The sequence below is a fragment of the Ambystoma mexicanum genome, chromosome 10, assembly GCF_040938575.1.
Source record: "Ambystoma mexicanum isolate Mex_15411 chromosome 10, UKY_AmexF1_1, whole genome shotgun sequence".
Classification (NCBI taxonomy): Eukaryota; Metazoa; Chordata; class Amphibia; order Caudata; family Ambystomatidae; genus Ambystoma; species Ambystoma mexicanum.
Genome location: NC_090932.1, coordinates 1,528,835,775 through 1,528,852,979, shown reverse-complemented (window position 1 = coordinate 1,528,852,979; position 17,205 = coordinate 1,528,835,775). Strand labels below are relative to the sequence as shown.

The window sequence follows — 17,205 nt, the reverse complement described above, 5'->3', positions numbered from 1 at the left end:
TGTCTTTCTCTTGAGAGGAGAGCAATAAATGATGATTCTAGGGTCTACTGGTCGCTTTTGTTAATGCAGTGCTGCATGTCTTCTATGGTCTCTATTTCCCACGCCAAAAAAGAAAATCCCAGGTGAGATTCCCATTTTTTATTCTCTGTCAGCTATTTGGTCGTTTTGTTGCTAGTTTTCCTCTGCAGAGGCTGAGCTTGGTGGGGGGGGGGGGGGGGGGGCGGAGGTGAAGAAGTGGGATCTGAGGTACAGGGTCATAGTGATGCAGTATATGTACGACAACGGATGTCGCGTCCGGAGCCGAAGACCAAGCATTGGGTCAAGGCGGATCAACGGGCGAGTCGAGGTCTACTAGGCCCCCTTTCGAAAAGCTTTCTGAGCAGCTGACGCTGGCAGGGATATCTGATGAAGAAATTGCAGGAGAAGAATCCATCGAAAGAACATTACGGTAAATAATTTCCCCTTCACTTTCAGAGTCTCTCTGAAAGTCTTTCTGTTTCCATATGATTCCATAACAGTTCATGTTCTCCATATATCTGCCAAGAAATGATCCGTGGGAAATTACCTCTTTACAGTGTGCGGAAGTGCCCCCGTCCACTTCCCTTCCCCCAAACACAAAAACATCCCACATGTCTGACATAAGGAGAGCATAGAACTTAACGGTCAAGCATCACTACAGTGACTTTGTTGTACTTTTTTTTAAAAAAAATCAGGAGCATCCTGAATGGCACATGCCCTCTACAAAATGAATTTATCTTGTAGAGCGGCAGCCACTTGAGCAGTAGACTGTTCTCTGGAATAGCAAATACATCAGGAGATGTCAACTTCTCATGAGGGAGTGTAAAGAGTCGAAAAAAAACAATGACTCTGTAATATTCACAGCCTTTGAAAATATACAGCTCACTAATATTGTATACAGCACCAACACACTGATATTATGATATTTGGCTAACAAAACAAGCAGAAAAGCAAGCTCTTCTCTGGGATACAGTTGGATGAAGGGGGCATTGTTATAGTACTGTCTCGAACATACTTTCATTGTTTCTTTTTTATTTACAGGTGTGGGACCAGTCTTCAGTCTAAGCCTCAACGAGGAAGCGCTTCTCATCTCGATCTGCAGGAAAATAAAAAAGGAAATTCAGTACAGTGAAGACCTGAAGACCGGGCTTCTGCTGTCAGAGCCCACGAGGAACATGGAAGCTTGTAACATGTACTGATAATCCCGTTGTTGAGTGCAGTCGGCCATGCAGTACTGTTGCACAAAACCATAAATAGAGGCTCGCCAATAAGCATAGAACAACCTTAAAGGGCCTGTCACTGCAGTCCATGTAAACCGAACTACCCACTGCACACCACCACTCAGCCATAAAGGGTCTGCCGCAAATAATCTGGCACACACAGGCACTGCTCCGTGCCACACAACAATGATTGACCTGCAACTCTGCTGCACGCCACTGCAAAGGGTCAGCTCCTCGGTCTAAAGGCTCTGCCACTCAACCCCATGCGACATATACAGCCATGAGAAGCAGGATCCTCGGTACTTTACAACACAGTGTCTTGTGACTGGCTTCTCGGTGCCCAGCAGAACACAGCCATGAAAAGTCTGACGCCGTTTTTCCTCACACCTTCCTGCACTTCCAGATTTTGCACTTTGTTCTTTACCTTTTCAGCTAATTCCAGAAGTGTTTTGTACAGTCTATTTGTTGGTAGACCACTGTATCTGCTAGTATCAGTTATATAGTACTAACATACTTGGTGATTATTTAATTTTTTGGGCACACCACACTTATTTTTAAAGATGAATTTTAAAGAATCTAATTTTAAAGATAGCCATGACTCTTCAACATCATTGAGAATGTTTTAATCCTGCAAGGAGAAATGCCATTGCTTTTCTTTTTTCCATGTCCCATCATTGGCCATGTCTTAATCACATTGTTTGCACTGCATTAGCTAGAGCTTTTCTTCTTTTCTAGCTAAGATTATTTGCGTATACAACAATTTATATCTTATGTTATAGGTATGTTATAGATGCTTATTAAGTGATTAAAAACACCGATGGATGTAGGATTTTATCAATAAGGGACATAGTAACTTTTGGAGCCACAAAAGGGAGGTGATTTTCTTAACCTTGTGTGCACTTTAAGGAGACATCACTATGACCTTTGTTTTGGGTGGTGGTTTACACTTCTGACAAAAACAGATCTTAAAATGGTTTCATGGCCATCTCTGATGTAATGTTGGCTCTGCAGTCTTTTCCCTGTACTTAAATGTAAGACGCTCGGGCTGGGATTCATTCTTCAATTTGAAACGGATATTTGTGGAAACTCTGCAGGGACTTTTCCAATTAATGCTTTTAAAGCAGTAAGGAAAGGTACGGCCCAGTCTGTTTTTTGGAGGAAAATGTTTGTGTGGGTTGCTCTCTGACCTGAACCTATGGAAGGGACAGTGTCTGATGGCGCAGCAAAGCAGGCTTTGGACTATGTTCTCAAAAGAAGGTGTGTCTTTTTGTGGGGGAGAGGACAGCCCACATATGGCGAAAGGCTGTGTTTTTTGAAATACAATGTTAGGTCTCCATCCTGGAACACTTGACCTGCTACTAAAAGTGATGCCCGTGAAGAGATGTGACAAAATATCTATTTTTTTAAAAGCATTGTATTTTCTCATAATTGATCATTGCTTTCCTTCCTCCTCACGTTACTACCATGTGACATAATTTAAGTTTTAAGACACCAAGTAACAGTATTTGCTAAGGAAATTCTCAGTTTAGGAGGGAAAAGAAACACATGCCTGTTGGGAAAATAAAGGAAGATCGTTTTTTTATTTGCAACATTTATAAAAGAAAAAGTTATGCCACCAAAGACAACCAGCCTGTAGCAGTGTAACAAAAGCCAATGTACATTATGGGTGGTACCCTGAAGTTGAATAGAGCAAAGAAAGCATAAAGGCCTGGGAATAGATGGCATTGGTTCCAGGCAAGGGCAGTGTTGCTGCTTTGCCCAGAATTAAACACAGACATCCCATGTTAGATATGTTAGATATTGGAAGAGCAGGGCAGCAGTGTGACTCTGCTTTGGGCACCGTGGCTGCTAAATATTGAAATGCAATAACAGAAGTGACGGAGAACCAGGCAACAATTGGATTTCCAATCACTTCATCCTTTAGCCGCTTCAGTTGAATCCCTCTTGAATGTGTGTGTGTGTGTGTGTGTGTGTGTGTGTGTGTGTGTGTGTGTGTCTTGCAGTTTTCTTGTTCCTGCCAATGGCATAATGACCCCCTCCTGAATGAACCAGTATCATAGACATGACCTTAGTTCTCTAGCATCACAACCATACTAGGGACCCTAGTAAGTAACACCATCTCATTAACGTGACGCTGCATCAAAACCTTAGCCATTCATTCATCAAAACCTTGCTTATACTTGATATCCTAACCATTGGCCTGTTTATTTTCACTCTAACTATATTAAGCTCTCGAACAGCCGTCCATCACAAATCTCATTAACTATATAGTAACCACTTATTTTTAGTCACCATGTTAATTTCTGGTGATCTCTCTTTATTCTTGTCCTTTCATTTTTGGAGGATTGGCATATTGAATTCACTGTTCTTGGTATCTGATATTGGCAAACTGTGGAAACGATAGCCTGCAACCAACTGCTGCTCCTCGCAACTAAATTTGAACAGTCGCGAGGTCCTTTTGCTTTGGTGGAATCCATTGCTTTGCATGGGGATGTACCATTAACCTGGCTAATCACAGATTTTTGGTTGCTTTGCTTAATGTATTTCTGCTACCTCACTTGTAAAGTACTCCAAGCCTTGACATGGCTCTGCAAAACCCCATCTCCCCATTGTGTTGTTTGGGGATTTTCTTGGTGGAAAAGGTGCTATAGTCCTTACTGAACAAGTCAATTGAGCAAAATGTAAGTTGGACTTAAACTTCATCTAGCTTTAGGCACATTTTCTACAAATATGGCAGAACCAGCACTTTATTGAAAATGTCTGTTTCTTCCAGTTGAAATGCAAATAAATTGGGTTTCCAGAGCTACGCAAGTCTAGTGTCTCTGAAGATGAATTACTTTTCAGCCTGCCAATGAGCCTGAAGAATGTGTTTACTTTAGTGCACAAGACAACTGAAACTATCAGGACCTTTTTGTCTGGCTCTCAAAGTAGTCTGGAAGGGTAACGTCTGAGCCTGTCGCTACTCTTCCGTAGCTCTCCCGAGAGCGTCATTATTTTCCATTATTGACCAAGAAGCCCCAAAGTGTACATGTAATGTCTTGATTGTGAAATGCTTCCTTCTATACAGACAATTTAAAGGGTTGTACATATTTACAAGAAACTTTATATTCGTAAACAAAGGGAATTGAACTGGTTTCTACTTTTTTATTGTAAACTGGGCATTTTTCAAAATGTACATTTTGTTTAATGGTGGTTGTGGACAGCCATATGAGCGTAACCTTCTTTAAGACACCAGGAAGACTTACAGGTTATGTAATTAGCAAAAAAAGAAACTGGCTTTTGGTATCCGGACATGTACAGCTGTTAAAGGAAACATAGTATGTTCTGTATTTGTTGCTTACCTAATGTTCTCCTGCTTAAGGCTCCCCTGTTGAAAGCGTCCAATGTAATAAATGTTCACTACAACCACAAGATTCACCCAGCAGCTTGTCTTTCTTTGAGTCTTAAGTCTGTTCTTGTCTGTACGTTCTGCGTAGGCATGTCATTGATGATCTGTTTCTAATTGTGACACAGATCCCCTGAAGTCTTATCAACGAGGATGAGACACTGTGTTGGGTCGGGACATATGAAGCCACACATCTCAACTTGGGCTTTACGTGTCTATATTTCTTTGCCCTTTAAACCTGAATGCCTTTTTAGAAGATGTGATGTTTGATCTCTGCAGTCTTATGGTCAGTTCTGAACTTTGAATGCCTTTGCTGCTGCTGATTAATTTTATTGTTTGAACATGTACAATGTTTCTATCTCTGAAAACTATTTACTTTTCAGTTCAGGGTTGCTTTGTTTTGAAAGCTACTGTTCCACTTTGCTTGCTTATTTAAGATTTACTTAAGGGCGCTCCACTAAATCCAAGTGCTTGCTAGTGGCTAGGTCGCTTTGAGGGCTGGATGATCTTCTTCAATAAGTAGAGTACCACATATTTCTCTATTAATCTGGATGGTGTATTTAGCTGGTCGGACTGGCATTGGCGGTATCCCCCCCATTCACTTCCATGTTTGGCCTGTCTCCTGTGGGTATGGAATTTATAAAGCGCATATACTCCACAAGGCATTTTGGTGGTGAACTTGGAGGGAATGAGGAGGGAAAGGTGCATTTGTTTATTGAGGGAAGAGAAGGGTGTTAAGTGTGCAGCAGAACTCCAGATGACACTAATTGTTCAAGAGTGAGAATTATAAATTGTTCCACAACTGTGTGGCCAAGACTGAAAGTCTGCTCTTGCAGAATTGGCAGAATCTGGGCACCTCAAGGAGGAGGCTGCCACGCTCTGTCTTTTGGGCCATATTTTGCGATTCACGTTGGGCATAGCCCTTAAAAAAACAGATGAGGTAAACACAGGGTCATAAAGATCTGCTTTCGAAACAATGGGAGAAAGCAATGTTTGGCAAAGAGAAGCGTGATATGTAAACAGAGTGGCTGACCCTGCAAGACAAGCTGGCAGCTGCGTTTTGAATGACCTGACATGGCGCGCAGAAGATAGACCAGAAGTCACAGTTGGAGCGCATAGGCATGGTAGTGGTTAGAAATAAAAAGGGCAGAGATGGCAGTAGCAAGTCAAAGAGGACCTTGCATTGGATTTTAAGTGTAGAAAAACAGCTGGTGGAAGCCGCACTGATCTGCGGGATCAGTGGGAGAGCTTTGTTAAAACAGAAACCTAACTTCTAGACTGTCTAGACTGGGTGGAGGACACAGGGCTCATGATTGTGGTTTGTAGTCGGGGGCAGCAAAGGTGTTAACCCCAGAGACAAAAGTACAACTGAAAAGTGGTCAATGGAAAACGTTTTGAGTAAATCTTAGCCACCGGTGGAACGATGTTCATTCATTGCTAGTTTTATTTTTTTGCGTGAAAAACTTCAGCCGAAAAAACCCATAGAAAAATATGGGGGAATGCGGGTAAGGGCATATAAGGGGTAAGGGGTGGAGAATAGGGAATAAATAATAGGAGCGGAGGTTTGGGGGGAGCCCCCCCAAATTAATAAAAACATTGATTTGTTTTTTCAGCAAAACTCTTTTGGCAAAAAAGAAATCGCAATAAATTGGGATAAATGAACATAGAACCCCACTGGTATTTCCCATTGGCTTCCCAGCAAACAATTGCTTTTCAATTGTCAAGCTGTTCTACAAGGGAAAAGACCACATGCAAATCCAGATGGCCCCAGCCAAATTGCTAGGTCACAGTCCTGCTGTACAATACCACAAGCAACGCGAGATAAGTTGCAGTGTCATTGGTGAGCTCCGGGTCTCTTGCTAACGCAAGCTCGGGACCCACGTCTAGGCATATCCATCCAACTTGGGGTGACTAAAACAAAACCAAAGAGTGGTGGATAAAAGGTTATTAAAGAGTGATGTAGGGTCAGAACTACCACCTATAATCATCCCGTCTGGGGATGAAGCTTGAGGCAATGGTGGGCCATCCAAGAGTTGGTGGCCTCCATGCAATCCCTAAACTGGCAGGTTGCATTACCAGGTCCCTGATCATGCAAAGTAATATCTGGATATCCTGATTAGTAATAGAGGCAAAGACCAGAGCTATAGATAATCTGTGGCAGAGGACCACGGTATAAATTGCAAATAAGTGGTGAGTGGACGGACCACTGGAGACTTCCCAAATTAGATGGGAGGAGCCTTCAACAAAAACCAAGCAAGTACTACATACTCCTGCCTATCTCTGGGCATTTGAGCAAGATTGAATGGTGGACAGTGTTAAAGGATGCTGATAGATTGAGCATTACCTAGGCACTGCTGGCATCAGTTGTCAAGTGGAGGTCATCAAAGACAGCCATCAGCACCAACGGCTTGTCCCTGGTGGTCCAGAAGCCAGCCTGGAAGACGTCCAAGACATTAGACATTTCTAAATAGTTACAAAGAGAGGTGTGGCAGCAACTTTAATTAGATTTGCAAGAGAGGCAAGAAGGAAAATAGGGCAGAGGTTAGCCAGGACTATAAGGTCTATCAAAGCTTTTTCAAGGGGGCGTTCACTCCATAGTTTTAAAAGCTAATGTGACCTCCCCTGATTGGAGAGAGGTGTTGAGTTCTTCTCTAAGGATGAGTGGGGGAGAACCTGATTTGATTCAAGCCAGCAAGTGTGAAGAAGAGAGCATGGGGAAAGAGGAATACGGAACTTGCCTCCGTCAGAAGGATAGGTAGGCCACCAACGATAAGGGGCATTAGACTTGAGTGAGCCTGGGGGAATGGTGGAGCAGAAATGTTAAAATGAATGTTACAGATTTTAAAATTGAATGAGGACAAGTTGTTGCAAAGTAGGGGAATACAAGCGAAGCAGGATAACCCTTTAGTTGTGTGAATTTGCTGTGTGTGGAAATGGCACAGTATATACGTGATTATGCTCCTTTCTATACTCTTTTCTACTTTCCTTTGATTCAACTCTGCCTGTCCTACTCTTCTTCATTTTTGTTTCTCCCTCTTCAGTCTTGCCTTGCATGTTCTCCACAATACTAATAAAAGATGAACAAGTTTTGTCCTTATTCAAGCTCAATAATACCAGTCAAGTGGATCTTCGCATATATCCATGGATTTTGTCTTTATTCATCATGCAGTCAACTTATTACTTAGTATTGCTATTCTAAAAAATATGAAACACATAAGAAACAAATAGGCTTGTTAATAACTATTTATTGTTTCTGAATATTGGGAGCCTAAGCAATGTGGGCACTGTAATGCGTTTTTGTCTTCGATAATAGATCTATGACGAAACTGCAGTGGATATTGTTTAAAAAAAAAGGCATGTAGGAGGAGAGACCATAATCTCCTCTTCATGAATTCCAGGTGTTTTATGTGTGTCTGGGATGCAAGAAAACGTATCAGTGAACCGCAGAGCAGAGAGACTGGTGTCTTTCTTGGTAGTGATTCTAAGCGGGGCATGGGTATCATTTAAAGCGGTAACCATCCAGAGTAACGAATAAAAGTAGTGATGGATTGAAGTCCTCCCAAGCCGGATTGGCAGAGGACAGGTAGGAAACCATATCAGGGATGCTGTTGAAAGTGGTGCGGGGGAAGCTGTGGCGAGCCGAAGTGAGGTGTCTGACAGAGCAGTGGCATTATTATTATCTAATTTATTAACTAATCAGCAAAAAGGGGCTAGAGTGCTCGTCGTCAAGGTGAGGGTCATAAGAAAGAGCCTCCATCCAAAACCTACTCTTACCCTACCATCACGTTGTAAAATAGTTTAGCATTGATAGAAAACAAAATACCTGGAGAATGGTTCCCTTCTGCTGTTAAACTGGTTCAGTCTTTTTCAGTCTTTTGCTTTAGTTTCTGATTCAACAAAGGATTCCATTGCAGGATAATGACTCCCTTCTCCTGACCCACCCATTAGTCCTCAAAGTCTCTTAAGTTCCAGACATGTTCCACAATTCCAACGGTCCTTCTTGACCTTTATCCACACTAAAAATACTCTCTAACTATCTCTGGTTGTCTGTTCATCTCTGCACTGCTGTTAATGTAATCACTGTGATGAGGGAGACTACTAACGAGGCACTCTTGACTTTTATTAATTTCACTGTCAGCACTGTGGCGAGGAAGATGACTCTTGTTGCACTCTTGACTTTGTCCAGTTTGCCAACTATTGCTGTAATAAGGGAGGCTACTCCTGAGTGCGGTCCAGGCCGCTTTGCTCCCCCATGGTTCAGTCAACATCTTCTTCCTGGTGGTATGCCTCTTCCTTTGAGGCCTTGGCAGTATCAGTGTTGGTTATGGACCAACAGGTCGACCCTCATTGGGTCACACCACTGCCTGGAGCTCTTCTTCATTCCGAGTTGGCGGCTTGACTCCCCGTATCTCGTATGGTCAGGATGGGCCACTCTCCATCCCGACCATGGTTCTGCCAGCTCCCACTTCTGGCGTCACTGCTGCTCTCCATTCAAATCTCCCAACCGCCTTCTACTTCGAAGATTAGTGCTTTCTCTTTTATTCAGGTACAGCTGGTCCCTTCGTGGATTGATCTCCTCTCCTCTTTCCCTCCTCTTTGTCCGAGTATGGTTGGCTGCCAACCAACAAGCACTCTTTGTAGAGTTTTCATTCTTTCTCGTCTCAGTACTATGAAAAGGTGTATGTGGGAATGGGTCAGCATCACAGTAACAAATAAAGACTTGAGGGGCTGATACCTTAGAAGGGTGAGAGGGTGTAGGGATGTCCTTTAGGAGGTTATGAGGGAGTACCGTGAAGGAAAGGGAGTCCTTATCCCCCGTGGGGGAGTCTCTCCCTATGAGGCCCTCCTGCTTGCTACCCCTAGGAGTAATATAGGGTAGCAGCCTCCATCTCCCTAGCATCACAGGGAAGAGCTCCCCCCTAGGGATAAGTGACAGAATCACATGAATTGTCACAAAGTATACATTCTGAGGGGAGCGTTGAGCTTTAAAAATGAGAAAGTGATCGGACCATACATAGGGAGTGGGTGTTGACAGAAAAGCCAAATTGTAAAGACAAAAAATAAGATGATCCAAAGAGTGTGGTGAAGGGTGCATTGGTCTGTTATTTGCTGCGGGCTAAGCACTTTCAGGTACTTATCTTTTCTTTACAAAGCTTCGACGTGGGGTAGAAGGTCTTGATCAAGACAAAGAATAAAATATCCGTAGAAGTGTTGTGGGGTAATTTTGGATCAGCTGTGAATTCAGTGAAGAGGTCTACAGCGGAAATATCATGGCTCAGGGTGGCTATATGCTAACTGAAATGGCAATGGACTCAGTGCAGGACATCTGAAGCTTAATCAACATGATTTCTAATGGATTCTTTGCTCCAACAGAGTCCTATCTTACAAATAACCTCCCAGGTACAAGTCTAAGTTGTGAACTTTGTACCTTTTTCGGACACTGGTGGAGAGGGGATCAGGTGAGGCACTGAGGTCTGTGTCAGCTCAGCTAGCCGAAGTTTTCAGCCTTGACTCAGAAAGTGACCTCATAGGTTATGTATTTCAAGCCGTCTGTTCCTTTTTCCTACTGCTGGAACGCTGCTTCACAGAAACAGGTCTTTAAATTATGACTGTTATGTCTCCACCTAAGGTTCGGGGGTTTAGGCCCTCTAAGTATTATAGGAAGCATTTTTCAGATCCACACCGATGCTGCGTTTGTTGTCTTGAGCTGGATCACAGCACTGATGAATGTGGTACCTGCCAGTCCACGCACCTGAAGAGAGCTTGGCTGTGCAAGCCTCCACTATGTTTGTGAGCCTTCCTCTGCATTGCAAAAGGAAAATTCTAATGGTTGTCATGCTGCTCCATGCACCAAAATGTGGTGAGGGGTATGAAGAATCAGAGAGGATTATCCCCAGAAACCTGGTCTGGGACCCTCCTCATGTGGCCAGGGAAAGGCAGATGCTTCCTCATCCCGACCCCGGGGGTGGTGTACTGCAGGAGCATCACATAGAGGGGGATCAGACCAGGCAGACTGGAATAACCCCCTATTTAACATTCCATGTAAGCCCACCCTTTTGATGTCTATTTGCCAAACTGTAGAAGTTAAAAAACCTACCTTTTGTGGAAGAAACTACAAGTCCCAGAATCCTAGAGTTACTGGGTCAAGGACAAGGAGTGAAGAGGCATGTAGATGTAGTCAGGCAATTAAGCCTAGTAGCCATTGCAGTAGTCAGGCAATTAAGGCTAATAGCCTACACCAGAATCCTATCATTGAACCTGTAAGGGATAAAAGGCCCCAGCAAAAAGGAGTAGAAGGAGCTGGAACGAGGGCTGAAAGGCTTGTTGTAGCAGCAGTAGTCTGGCACAAGGCTGGCAAATTACAAGAAAGTGGAAGAATAGAAGGGACATCGGAGCGTGGACAGCAGATACACCTGCAAGCTCAGAGAATGTTCTGTTCTCCCAAACTCTTACATGCAGAGGCTACGCATAGGAAGACGTGCTGGAGGTTGAGTTTACCCAATGTGAGCCGTATAGCAGTGAGTGCAGAGCTGTTACTGTGCAGGAGATTAAGGCCAGAAGCAGAAGGCAAGCCGAGGGTCTCAGGAGAAAAGGAAACTCCCACAACAAGTGGCCTGGCCAAAGACACCCGTCTGGACAAGGGTGGGGGTCCCCAGCGAGCCAGAAGTAGTAGCCGAGGCAGCAGAAGTCGGGCAAGCAGTGAAACCCGCAAAACCAGTGTTACTGAATCCAGTGAGTGAAGCATGGCATTCAGATACACTGCACGAGTATTGCCGGTATCTGTAACCAGCTCCTAAGTAATTCACGTGTGGCTCAAAGCGAGTAAAAGTTGTTCGATAAATGTGAAGTATTGTTAAACAATGGACTTATTACACGCATGCTTATCGTGGAAGACTTAAGATTCGCGTGAGAAAGAAAAGGCAATTAAATCCATTGTTGAACACTTTAAAACTTGTTGCTCACTAGCGGAGTGGTTGCGTGTCCTTAAGTTGAGGAAAAGGAACGCTGTATAGACCATTACCGGATTCCTAACATTGACGTTATATGAGTTGCAAGTACAAAGAGTGAAAACTCCATCAAAAGAAGGTCACGTGTACTCAATTATGTTTCCCAATTGAAGTTAGAGTTGCATCCTTTACCATTACACGGGAATACAATTCTTCATTCAACTTTAAACTTCGAATTCTATCTTATAAGTATAAGGTCTAAAACATTGAGGAGAACAAGCATTGCCCAAGTCAAGCAGCATCCTCTTTTCATAGTGAAACCTGTCTTGCCAAGAGTTAAAGAGCCATCTAACTATACTGTGAATGTGTTAACAATCAAGTGTTATAAGAAATAAGTACACTAATGGGTCTATATTATTTTGACAGTCCCTATTTCAATGGGTTTTTTAACAAATATTTCTTACCGAAATATTTTTGGGGGGTTCGCCCCATCACCTATTCTTTTCTTCACTATTCCCGCCCCCGCACCCATTATATACACTTTCCCACCCCCCTATATTGTTCTATGAGTTTTTTCAGCAAAAAGTATTTGTTAAAAAAACCCGTAGAAAAATACTGTCGAGAAAGGACGTTGTACCCACTAATGTTACCTGAAGGTGAAAGAGTAGCATATAAGCTTCTGGGTAATTGTTTGGGCTGATAACTGGCAGAAAGTTGGGACCAAAGCTGGGAAAGGGGAACTAAATGCTTGTGAACAATACTTACAAGTAGAATACAACCTCTGGTGCAAAAGACTGCTAAAGCTAGAAAGGAGAGAGTCTTGTGAGCAGAAGCAGGTTGTTCTTGTGGTAGGTAGACTGAAGAGGCTGCCCCTTTTAAGAAAGCTATTAAAAGGAAAGAGTGTTTTACCTACTGTCACGACCCACATCCAGAAACCCCCCTGGCAAGCCCATGGGCCGGGAGGGGTCTTGGCTCGGGTCTCCAACAAACTTAGGCATCCTTTGCCTAGGTCCTCTTGGGGCCAGTCCTGGCGCCTTCGGCACCAGGCTCAAACTTAATAAAGACTTGTGTTTAGGGAACTACTTTATTTCAAGTGCCAGCCAACATGGAGGCATCCACATAGCTTGGCTCCTTGGAACCAAGCTATGCGGTATAGTGTTTTGGGTGTGGTAGCCTAGGAACTACTTTACCTGGACTACTTTCTTGAAGCTATTTAAACCACACCCGACTTGGATAACACGCTTCGCGTTACTTTGCAACCCTGCAACGTGACGCTCATCGTGTTCAGCTGTACCTGCGAACCTCAGAAGAACAGCATCTGTAAAGAGGCAAAAGGACATTGTTAACAGCAGCAGCTTACCTGTAATTTCGTCATTAGCTGCCCACAGCTCCTGCGAACAGCATCCTAGGATCAGCGCGTTTCCCGGCCCGGCGGATCTGCAAAAAAGGAAGAAACAAGACATTAGACACTTTTACAACATAACGAATTGTGCCGAAAAGCTTACCTCGGAAGTCGCCTCTCGACCAGCATCGCCTGGGGATTTCATACACCGGGTGAGCACCGCAATCTATGGGAGAAAGAAATGACAACAGGTTAGCAAAGGCAAGGCATCATAGCGCTGTGCATAGGGCCTACTTACCGCATCAAGGCGCTCTTAATACGCCATCATTTACCGGCGAGACCCAATTCAGCCAATGCATCACATTGGACTTCCGCGCACCTAAGGAAGAGAAAGACATTATTTAAACCAAGAAAGGCATGCAAGAATAACAACAGTATAAACAGCAATAATACCTACCTGAAAGACTCAAAACGGGCCGGCATCTGTGAAGTAACTAGATCGCATTCACCCACAAAGGACAACGCGCCCCTGCCAAAAAGGCAGGACGGAGAGCACACCTGAATTAACAACAAGGTGAGGAGAGGTCCAGAGGGGCTGCGGGCATATGGAGTGGAGGGGGGTTGCTTACCCCAGTTGCCCAGTCTTGAACATTGCCCACCTGTATTCCAGGCAGAACCTCCCTGCTGGTCACACCTGGGAACCGCAGAGAAGGATACCAGAGTCCCTACGGCTGGGTGGCTTCCCCGTGGATACCAGGTGAGCGTAACAGAACGCGAAGCCTGCCAAGCCAATCCACCTAGGCGCCACGGAGACATCAGAATTAGACCAATTGGCCCAATTGTTAGGAGAACTTTGTGCCGAGATTCATTCTGACCGACAAGAGACTAACGCTCTACGGAGAGACTGACTAGTGACTAAAGAGCGCACTGAAGAAATTAGCAGGCAATACTTGCAATCACAAGCAGGACAGAGACGCCTCTACCTGGAAACAACCCAATGCAAAATCCTACCATGCCATCGACTACCTCTACTCCGGTACAAATCATGTTACCGGGAACAGTTCCTTTGGCTCCACCAGAGAGATTTGCAGGTGATCCACAGGAATACGCAGCTTTTATGAATCAGTGTCGCCTTCACTTTCTTTGCAGACCTGGAGCATTCCCAAATGACCAAGCTCGGGTAGCCTTTGTTTTATCATACCTGAGTGGTAGCGCAGCAGATTGGTCGTACCATTGGTGACCCATGACGATCCTTTATTACATGACTTTGGGGGATTTCAGAGGGAAATGGAAAAACATTTTGCTCGCCATACCCGAGAACAAGCAGTGGACAATGAACTCCTTTCCCTCCGACAGGGGAATCAAGACTTGTTAACGTACATTGCTACTTTCAACAGATTGGTTGCTGAAGCTAGGTGGCCTGAAAACAAAAGAACCATGTTGTTTCATCTGGGCTTACGAGGCAAATTAAAAGACGTTCTAGCTCATGTGGTTGATCCTCCTAGAGACTGTTCTGAATTCATAGATTTGGTCGTGCAACTAGACCATCGGTTGCAAGAACGAAAAGCAGACCGTTCCAAAATGGATCCTCGGGCTGTGTACGTTTGATCTAGAAACAACGTAACTCGAGTGCAAGAAAATACTGTGGAGCCCATGCAAATCGGAGGGCTACAACCTCCACTAACAAAACAAGAGCAAGATAAAAGGAAACAACAACACTATGTCTGTATTGTGGAAAAACCAGGGCATTTCCTGAAGGACTGCCCAGTGAAACCTCCAAGGAAAATCGTCTGGCCACAGAAAAAGATGAAGAGAAGGAATCTAAGTCGGAAAACTACCCAGCTCGGCAAACGTAGAGGTCAGTTTGTCGACTGAGAGAAAAGAGCCACCGACCTCACACTTTGCAATACCGGTGATCTTAATTAATAACCAACGGTCATCAAGAATGCATGCCGTTGATGCATACATCGACAGCAGAGCTGTTGGGAATTATATAGATCAAGACCTGGCTGCAGAGATGGGGCTTCCCCTATGTTCCAAGCCGACTACAGACAAGGTGACTACGGTGGATGGGACAGAAATCGCTTCCGGACCCGTAACCCAATGCACAGATGATATAACCTTGATGTGCCAGGACGGACATTGGGAACTTATTTTGTTCGATCTCATCAAGGCACCTCAATTCCGGCTCATACTAGGGATGCCATGGTTAATCGTTCACAACCCTTTGATTGACTGGCGGGCAAGGAAATTAACCTTCCCCAGCGACTGCTCCCCTGCCTGTTATTATCAAGAACAGAAACCTGCTTTCAGTATCTCTACGACTCCCGGAGCGACAGCATCAACCGTGGGAGTAACTAATAACTTGCCTGAGGAATACCATGATTTCCAGGATGTATTCCAGAAGGACCAAGCAAACACGCTGCCGCCGCACAGGCCCTATGACTGTCAGATCGACCTTGTTCCAGGTGCTCAAGTCCCTTGCGGTAGAATCTATGCTCTTACGGAACCTGAAAACCTTCATCTGAAGTCTTATTTAAACCAGTACCTTGCAAACGGATTCATCCGTCCATCAAAGTCCCCTGCAGCCAGTCCTTTGTTCTTCGCACCGAAAAAAGAAGGGGATTTAAGAACCTGTATTGACTACTGCACATTAAACCAGATCACCATGAAGAACTGTTACCCCTTGCCACTTATCTCTGAAATGCTGGACCTGGTCAAAGATGCCCAGATTTATACCAAATTGGACCTTCGAGGAGCGTACCACCTGGTCCGGGTCAGAAGCGGAGACGAATGGAAAACTGCTTTCCGTACCAAATACGGTTTGTACGAATATCAAGTCGTGCCCTTTGGGTTATGCAACGCTCCCGCAGCATTTCAATATTTCATGAATGACGTCTTGAGAGAGTTAATAGATGTCTGCACCCTAGTATACATAGATGATATCCTAGTGTACTCAACCTCAAAACAGGATCATATCAAGCACGTCCGTTCAGTCCTCACCAAGCTCCGTGAACATCGTTTATATGCAAAACTTGAAGTGTTTTTTTCACGTCACCGAAATTGAGTTTCTGGGTTTTATTCTTACTCCAGGAGGCATCAGAATAGACCTGCATAAAATAGACGCTGTTTTGAAATGGCCATTACCAACATCAGTAAAAGGGGTACAAAGCATGTTGGGCTTTGCGAACTTCTATCGCCGCTTCATACCAGACTTCTCTCAGGTCATACACCTGATCACTGTATTGCTTCGAAAAAAACAACAAAAAATGTGCCTGGACCGAAGAAGCAGAAAAAGCTTTTCAGGAACTGAAGAAAAGGTTCACCTCCGCGCCTATCCTGCGACATCCTCGCCCAGATCTTCCCTACATCGTGGAAACGGACGCTTCCAGTATAGCAATGGGAGCAGTCCTCTCACAAAGAGATCAAGAAACAGGCCAGCTACATCCAGTGGCCTTCTGGTCGAAAGAATTCTCACCTCCGGAGATTAATTACGCCATCACGGACAAAGAACTCTTGGCGATCAAATCTGCCTTTAAAGCCTGGCGGCACTACTTTCTGGGGGCCAGTCACACCATTACAGTTATCACGGACCACCGAAACCTGCAATATCTTAAAACAGCTGAAGCCCAGTCTTCACGCCAATTGCGGTGGGCCCTTTTCTTCCCCGAATATGATTGTCATCACATTTCGCCCAGGGGTCAAGAATGGAAGAGCTGACGCACTCTTTCGTACAGGCACTGATAACATAGTATATACAACCCCAGACCCAGTCCCCATCATACCGGAAGACAAACTCTTGGGCCTCACTACGGCCTTAACCCAAGTAGAACTGAGAAACGAGATTCAACGAACCATGAATGCAGATACTTTCCTTGCATGGCAAGCGCAGGGGGAACAATATTACATCATAGATCACTTACCCTTTTTTAAGGATCATCTGTACGTACCCACCAAGGACTTACAACAGATCATTTCAGGTTATCACGATTCTCTGATCGAAGGGCACCCTGGAATCACCAAGACTCTAGCCAAGGTAAAACAGAACTTCTGGTGGCCTGCCTGGTGTAAAGATGTCATCCAATATATTCAGTCCTGCGGAGTCTGCACACAAAATAAGTCGCAAAAACAAAAACCATCTGGTCTTCTGCAACCTTTGGACATTCCTCCCACTCCATGGCACACTCTTTCCCTCGACTTCATCACTGACCTACCTCCTAGTCAAGGGTTTAACACCATTCTTGTAGTCGTGGACTTATTCTTAAAGATGGCACACTTTATTCCGCTCAAAGG

General features: G+C 44.4%; 1 protein-coding gene across 20 annotated transcripts in view; it reads left to right on the top strand.

Annotated features, from left to right (window-relative positions):
* Positions 1–4,649, top strand: part of CIT (citron rho-interacting serine/threonine kinase) — a 2,264,529-nt gene extending 2,259,880 nt beyond the window's left edge. For all 20 annotated transcript variants that reach the window (XM_069619729.1, XM_069619715.1, XM_069619714.1 and 17 more), the window contains one exon: positions 1,060–4,649. In XM_069619729.1, coding sequence (XP_069475830.1) covers positions 1,060–1,083 — 24 coding nt within the window. In that variant the 3' untranslated portion in view covers positions 1,084–4,649. The remainder of the gene's footprint in view (positions 1–1,059) is intronic.
* The last annotated feature ends 12,556 nt before the right edge of the window (positions 4,650–17,205 follow it).